We start from the raw sequence: 8241 nt of genomic DNA, 5'->3' as shown, positions 1-8241 counted from the left end.
ACACAGGCCCTTTCTTTCGAAAGATCTATTCATTCAATAAAAAAGACTCAATACTTGCACTCATGGTTTATCAAATAAATATAGAAAAAAAGTTTAAAAGTTCAAATAAGAAATATCCATATGATTTACTTCCAATGATTACAGATATTAACACAAGGGCAAACAGATACAATAAGAATGTCCTCTAACACACATCTACAGACAGCGTGTACTGAAATATTTCTTATATCATGCTTGACACACACACAAAGTTTTGGGAGAACAGCCAATAATGAGTGTTAGTTCAGTTCAGTTCAGACAGATTTGCGAAGACGTCGCTTCACCCGGGCTATATGCACAAGGCGGCCCGGCCTCTGCCAGCTATGAGTGCTGACTCATCTTATCTAATCTTATCTAATGAGTGTCAGTCATATCCCTCTCATGATTAATCAAAAGCAAAATCATACACTATTCAACAAAAGTAAAAGAATAGAAAGACTAATATGTGATTTAAACTCAGAATCTTCAATTCTCATATAAGGATAAATTAAAGGTCTTTCCGAATCCTTTCTGTGGTTGATTGGTGCAGTTTCTTGGGCGTGTTATGGTCTGCATAATAGCTTGTACTGATAAAATTCATGAAAATGATAGCAGATAAAAAGGCTGTTGACGACAATCTGCACGCTTGACTGAGCTATTAATTCTCTATTTCTGTGGCCTCTTTGCATATGTCAAAATCATACCATAAATACTGAAACTCATGAATAGGAAAAAGAAATGTAAAGCCTTAGTTATATATCATGCATACAACACAAAATCAATTGTCAAATCATTATCATCATCATCACAATAATAAAAAAGTAATAATAAAAACCAGAACCCAATTAAATGTCTATATTTGATATTACAAAATGTTTATTAGTCAATCTAACCTATGAAATTAGAGTCTTTTCATTTGCCAAATAAACACAAATTCCCAATGAACAAAAAAAGTTCAGGTGGATAGGCCCAAATTATAAAGCAAGAGTGTTAAAAAAAGGGTACTTATCTACTATAAAAGTAAAACTACAATTTCAATTCTTACAGTATATTTACTTTAAGACTTTAAATTGAATGTCAAGTTCAAAATCAATACACTGATATTACAAATAATCTCCATACAAAAAGGGTAATCTGAAGAATTTACCCAATACACATATTAAGTGTTACTCATTGCTAACATAGTGTTTACTTCCCATATAATCTTCCGCAGCTGCTCTATGATCTCCTTCATGTAACGGGCTTTTAGGTAGAGTTGCTGAAAATGGGAAAAAACAATATATTTGTACACTTTCTGGTAAAATGGAAATATTGTGCATAATGACATTAATAATATTGAAAAACAAAACCAAAAAAGAAGGAAGGAAAGAAAGAAAAATAATGGCATTACTACCCAGAAGCAGGCAAAAAATAAAAAAATAATAAATAATACCTTATTCATACTTTGTATGAAAATAATTAAATTATATATATATATATATATATATATATATATATATATATATATATATATATATATATATATATATATATACACACATATATATAAATGTATATATATATTTTTGTCTTCTTTTATGATTTTAGATGTCTGATGACTGCCTTCATCTATTCCTATCAATTGACCCCATTTTATTGACTCCAAAAGAAAGCAAGTCATCTTACATACATTCTCTCCAGGTCTCTTTTAGCCTACCTGATACACAATGCCGAGGTCAAACAATGTCATACTCTTGATCTTAAGATCTTTGGCTCTGCATTTTCTTGCTACCGCTCCACTGCTTAATCCATCTCTCTACATGAAGCTAACTATATATCTCATATCCATCTGTGATATCTAATAATACATATTCCAAATTCTTTGTCAGTGCCTAAACCTTTGTTCTTCTATAAGAACAACCTGAATATTTCTCTCCACTTTCTCCATATATATATATATATATATATATATATATATATATATATATATATATATATATATATATATATATATATATATATATATTTATATATATGTATATATATATAATAATAATAATAATAATAATAATAATGATACTAATATTAATGATAATAATAATAAATTAATAATAATAATAATAAAAAAATAATGATAATAAAAAATAATAATTATAATCAAAATAATACTCATTATAACAATAAATACTATATAATAACAATGACAATATCAATAATAATAAAAAACAAAACAAGATGAAAATGCTGTTCAGTCACTAAGATAGTTAGAGATTTCTATATGTACTATATATTAACCTAGTTGTATTTTTTTAAAACACAAAAACAGATTCATGCAAGTTACACTTGAAAATAACTCTAGATATATATTAGCTACCTAACTATGTAATTACCACTACTTAACCCGTTAACGACGGATGACGTGTTTTTTCGTCATACATGACGCAGGAGCTTTTGCCTGACAATTGGCGTTATTACATTCGGAGATTTTGGATCACTATGTTATATTATTGTGCTATGAGTAATAAGTGAGTGATGCTAACAATTGCAGTCATAATTATTATAACTGCCATAATATTAACCCATTCCCGACGGGGGATTTCTAGCCTAGAATGTCCAAATGCCGGGGCTTTCGAATTATTAGGCCTAAATTAAATGAATAGCTGGCACAATACTGTGCCGCCCGGCAACTGGGCTTTTGAATGCGCGGTACACATGCTGTACCACCCGTCCTGTGTGGGTTAAGTAAATTGGGTTTCAACTCACTTCCAAAACCTAGATGGCACCACTTTCTTCTAGCGCTTGCAGGAGAGAGAGCCTTGAATGGCACCTATCTACGGTCTCTAGCAAGCACTATCTCTATAGAGGGATGGCACATCGGAAGTTGCCGACCTCTTACTCTAAAGTACCGCAGATGAAAGATGTGCAGGCAAAACGAGAGGAGGAAGGTGACTCACACCATGCCCAATGCCTACAATGTGCCCCTGTACCAGTAGGGATGCCTTTTATTGTGGCACTCACTGTCAAAAGCACAAGTTTCCTTCCTCTTCCCTACCTCTTCATTTTGGATGGTTATAAGTTTTGTGTTCGTTCGTGACAGCACACAAATACAAAAAAATAAAGTTGCTTTTTGTCCCCCCCTAAAACAGTAATACTTCTATCACATTGCGTATAAAGAAAAAAAATGAGTTGATATGGACCCTGAACTACAATTTTAGTCAACTGCAGAATTGATGGAACCTGTGATATGACAGATATAAATTTCTAAAAACAGTAAAACACACAAAAAAAACAAAACACAAAAATGGATCTAGCTCTACAATGAGTGACTAAAAGGGAGTGGGAAAAATCAAATTATGTTGCAGAAGCTGCCTCGATCAGAAATAAAACTCATCCTGGAGCCTGTGTAAGCAAATCTATCCCCTGTCGGCAACGGGTTAATAACCCACTTCCAAAGCAAGGTCTATTATCACCTCCATCTCTATTACGGAGAGCTAAGTCACTACAGAGTATGGCAATTGAATCCCTTTTGGCAGATGTGTAGTCATACTGACTGTATTGCCACAAAATTGTTAGATTTATGAGATAATTAGAGAGAGAGAGTGAGAGAGAGATAGATGGAGAGAGAGAGAGAGAGAGAGAGAGAGAGAGAGAGAGAGAGAGAGAGAGAGAGAGAGAGAGAGAGAGAGAGAGAGAGAGAGAGAGAGAGAGAGAGAGAGAGAGAGAGAGAGAGAGAGAGAGAGAGAGAGAGAGAGAGAGAGAGAGAGAGAGAGAGAAAGAGAGAGAGAGAGAGAAATTACATACCTCCTTCAGTTCTCGAGATTCCTCAACAAGATGGCGGTAATTCTCACTGATCTTCTTTTGGTCTGGCTTGGTGTCTCCTTCTTCCTTGTATGGTATAAGGCTCTGAAAATGTATAAAAACTCCTTACTTTTGCATTCACATATTCTACACTAGGTATGCTATTCATCCAGATCTCTGCGGATATGACCAATGGACGACAGATCTTACCTCAATATGCGTATATTCCATTCCAGCACAGTCATCATTCACTCGTGTATATATTGCCCTCAGGGTTTTGAACTGCCTCTGGATTGTCATGAGATACTCTTGAATCCGCAGCTTTTTATCCTGACTTTGCTGTGTGCCTGCTGGTGTTCCATTAGGGAGCTGGAAGTGTGGAGGTCAAATATAATATTTGTTCTTAGAAGTTTAAGTTTAGTATAACCATTCTACTTCTTTTCTGTTTTACCTCTAAATTGAGAAAATTTCTTTTATAATAATGAGATAACTGCTGCAGTAGCTGCAACATTAAGTATACAGTTTTTGAATATGAGAAAATATTTTTTGTTTATTTACTATGTGGCTCAAGAGTCTCATAGTTTTTCATGTTAAGTGGCTGAATAAAAACAGCCACAATTAGTTCTCATCCTTTTATATATGAGCATATGCATGTACTATATGAAGAAACATCTGTAATAATAATAATAATAATAATAATAAAGAAAAAGAAAGAAAGAAAGAAAGAAAGAACTAATACTAAGCAGAGAAATGGTTAATATGCCATTCCATTTTGACTGTAGCAGTGTATTGTTATGTACCCAGCAACAATATATCAACTTTATCAGTGTGTTCCAGACAGGCAGGAACTGACATTGTAATAATAAATACTGGGTTAATCTCATTGACAATCTAATGTGGTCAAATTCCTTCATGGTGCAAATATAATCAATGTAAAAGTAGTAAGGAAACCACACTATATCCTGTTGATGTTTGTTTTTTTTGTGTGTGAACAAATGACAATACTTTAAGCAATTACTGGTATTCTTAATCTTTTTTTTTCTGTATAATAAGAAACCTTACTCAAATACAATGTAAACCACAACCAGCATTACCTTCATAACCCAAAACTTGAATACATCAAAATATTTATAAAGGGTATGAAGTCAACCCATTTTTTTCTCCACTATAATTACCGGCATTGTCTTGAGAAGAGAGAAGACTTCGCTGGTTCTCACAACGATCTCCTGCACAGTCTCGCAACCAGCTTTGCAGAGGAAAGCTGTATTCCTCTGTGGATGCTGCTGTTGCTGCTGCTGTGAGTCACTGCCTCCTGGTTGGATGCTCTGACCACCTGATAAACAAATAGAATAATCTCTATGATTTATTACTAGGATCATATACATACAAACATAAATACATACATACATACATACATATTCACAAACACAAAAACATGCACACAGACACACACACACACACACACACACATATACATACACAGATATGATATATACATATATATAACGCTGCTAAAAGCATATGTATGTCTGAAATAGTCCTTCAAGTCCTGATAGCATACCCGTGTGAGATCCTGGGTTCATCTGTCCTGTGTAGGGGCTCCTCATCATGCCTGTTGATCCTCCACTCATAGCCATGTCTGTGAATAAAAATGTACTAATCAATAAAAAATAAATAAATAAAATTATCTGGTAATCATCTTTTGAATACATATTACCATACAAATTGCATAGCCTATGAATAATTTTTCTATAGACTGTGATGAATTCAAGACAGTGATCTACACTATCTGCTTATATAAAATAATAACAAGTGGATGTAACAAACTAAACTTAAATCATTAGTAAATTATCAACAAAATAGTATCAGTAATCATATTTAAAACACAATTCTCTATCCTTTTTAAAACATTCTCTAGAATTGACAAGTTATTTTGCAGCATCTGATAAAATGAAAATATACATCAGGGAAGCATAAAAATTTGCATTTATGTTATTATGCTAGCGTTCCTGATATGATGTGATCACTGTGACCTCAAACATGTGCTAGCAGGATAGAGTTTGGACTGATTATTTTTTTATGACAAATTGCTAGGGATGTCTACAAATAATCACAGTATCCCCTAGATAACACAGTCGTTAGCGTGCTGACTTCCCATCCCCATGGTTAGCAGATCGAGCCCCATCCAAGCTGGTGAGTTTCTGCTGTTACCCAGCGGTCACTGCCATGTCCGGGCATCATGGTGGGTAAGGACCAAGCTCAGGTCACGTCAACACTCGTTGGCACACTCTCACATGAGTCAGCACACACTGACACAGGCGGGTTCGCCTCAGTGCATATAAACCGTGCAAATATCTGCTCCACAAACCTAGCTTACCTTTATCCTTGTGATCACAGTGATGAAAGAACCTATGATTTTACTGATTTTATGAATAGTAATTGTCCAGAATAGGACTACAAAAAAGATATGGAAAAATAAACAATACTGTACTTTAACCCTATTGAGAAGGGCTACATTTTAAGATTGTCAGCCTGGGCTAGGTTTCTAAAGATGTATGTTTTCTATTGATTTCTAGACTTATGGTTTGATATGTGAGTATACATATGATATATTAGCAAAGTAATACTAATTAACTACTATGATGACCTAGTTAAGAACTGCTGGATTATATTGCTTTATTTCAACAAAAGGGGAAAAAATAGGAAAGAAATACAACCCCCTGGAATATATCTCTCAAATAATGGTTCAAAGTATTGAAATAAAACCCACTGATCTTGGAAATTATCTGTGTAAGTGAACATATCAGCTCAATAATATATTAAAAGGGTACCTACTGTGACTTTACAAATTACCACAGCAAAGGCCAGCAAACCTGCCAAATATATATCATTAAAGTATAGTACATGTAGACTTCTCTTGCAATTTTTGTCAAACAAAGAACCATAGTCTATCAAGCCAGAATATAAATGGCAGAAATTTACTGGCCAATGCCAAAACATGAACCATAAAGGACCATGTCAAGTGATTGCTTGATATGGACCTATTTTGGATACCTTTAAATCTAAGAAAAGTGATAATCAAATCATTGAATTAATTTATCAATCTACTATTTTAAATCACTGCTTCTTTTGTGCAATGACTTTTCCTATAAAATGATTTCTGGAACAAAAAACTGTCATTTATTTCAAATAAAGAACTAGCCCATATCATATCTGAATTTTTTGGCCTATGGCACACAGGCCATTTAGCTTGACTTAAGACTTTAGGTCATCCTTTCCATTAAGTCTAGCCTACTTAATTATCCTTTGATTAATATAATCAAAATGGAAATTTTCAAATATTCTCCTCTTGTAACTGCTCTTCAACCTTCATGTGAAACAACTAGTTTGGGTAAATTTTCTGAATAACGCTGCATTACTAAATACCACAAAAGTGGTATCAATGGATTCCTCTCAAACTCTACTATTCATGTATAATGGATATAATGTGCGATTCTACCCCTTGTACCCCAAAATCTGGGTCCCAATAGTAGAGGAGGGCATGAAGTAGATCAGGGAAATTGCAGGGTAAAATATAAATTCAGGGCTTATTTTGTATGAGAAGTCTTAACCCAATTACCTACCTAACTTTGCCTAGTTTTGAAGTTGGCCCTAGCCAAGGGGGGCTTTGCCCCCTCCCAGGACCCCCCGTTTTTTAAGGCACTTCGTGCTACCTTGTACTACTTTGGGGCATATTTCATATGCAAAATTTTAACCCAATTACCTACCACACTTTGCCTAGTTTTGAAGTCAGCTTTGGCCAAGAGGGGGCTACGCCCCTCTATGGACCCCCCTATTCAGGGCACTTCGTGATACATATGACACATAATTAATTCTGTAGATGATGATGCCGCGACCACGAATAGCCCTCACACCGTGCCATGATGACACCAACTGAGACTTCGTCTCATATATTCCTCAGGATAGGAAACTAGGACTGATAATGATGTGACCGCTCAAAAGAGGGCACTCTATATTTATGCTATATTTAAACAATGGGGAATATTGCACTATCTATTGAGAGAACATAACAGTGTATGCAGGTGATTCATTGAGGGTTTCCAGTCCACAGCTCATCAGTAGTCATAAATATGTAAACACAACCATGTTTGAATTTCAGGCCGTGGATGGTGGTTATCAACAAATTTTGTACAAGGTATGGATCAACCAGGATCCCCCTGCTAGGGATAACTTCAAAACTAGGTTAAGTTAGGTAGGTAATTGGGTTAAGATTTTGCATATGAAATATGCCCCAAAGTAGCACAAGGTAGCACGAAGTGCATTAAAAAAGGGGGACCCAGACTGTGGGGTTCAGGGGTGGAATCACACATTATATCCACTTTATATGAATAGTAGAGGTTGAGAGGAATATATTGTGGTATTTAGTAATGCAGTGTTATTCAGTAA

At 34.7% G+C, this 8241-nt stretch overlaps 1 protein-coding gene across 1 annotated transcript in view; it reads right to left on the bottom strand.

Moving 5' to 3' along the window:
• Positions 1 to 1050: 1050 nt before the first annotated feature.
• Positions 1051 to 8241, bottom strand: part of MED30 (Mediator complex subunit 30) — an 8389-nt gene continuing 1198 nt past the window's right edge. Inside the window, exons 2-6 of the mRNA XM_043017563.2 lie at positions 5357 to 5434; positions 4971 to 5128; positions 4006 to 4164; positions 3799 to 3900; positions 1051 to 1276 (exon numbers count right to left, since the gene is read on the bottom strand). Coding sequence (XP_042873497.1) covers positions 1178 to 1276; positions 3799 to 3900; positions 4006 to 4164; positions 4971 to 5128; positions 5357 to 5432 — 594 coding nt within the window. The 5' untranslated portion in view covers positions 5433 to 5434 and the 3' untranslated portion in view covers positions 1051 to 1177. The remainder of the gene's footprint in view (positions 1277 to 3798; positions 3901 to 4005; positions 4165 to 4970; positions 5129 to 5356; positions 5435 to 8241) is intronic.

The sequence above is a fragment of the Penaeus japonicus genome, unplaced genomic scaffold, assembly GCF_977035675.1.
Source record: "Penaeus japonicus unplaced genomic scaffold, GWHDUDI00000001_assembly GWHDUDI00000023, whole genome shotgun sequence".
Classification (NCBI taxonomy): domain Eukaryota; kingdom Metazoa; phylum Arthropoda; class Malacostraca; order Decapoda; family Penaeidae; genus Penaeus; species Penaeus japonicus.
This window is presented reverse-complemented; position numbering and strand designations above follow the sequence as displayed.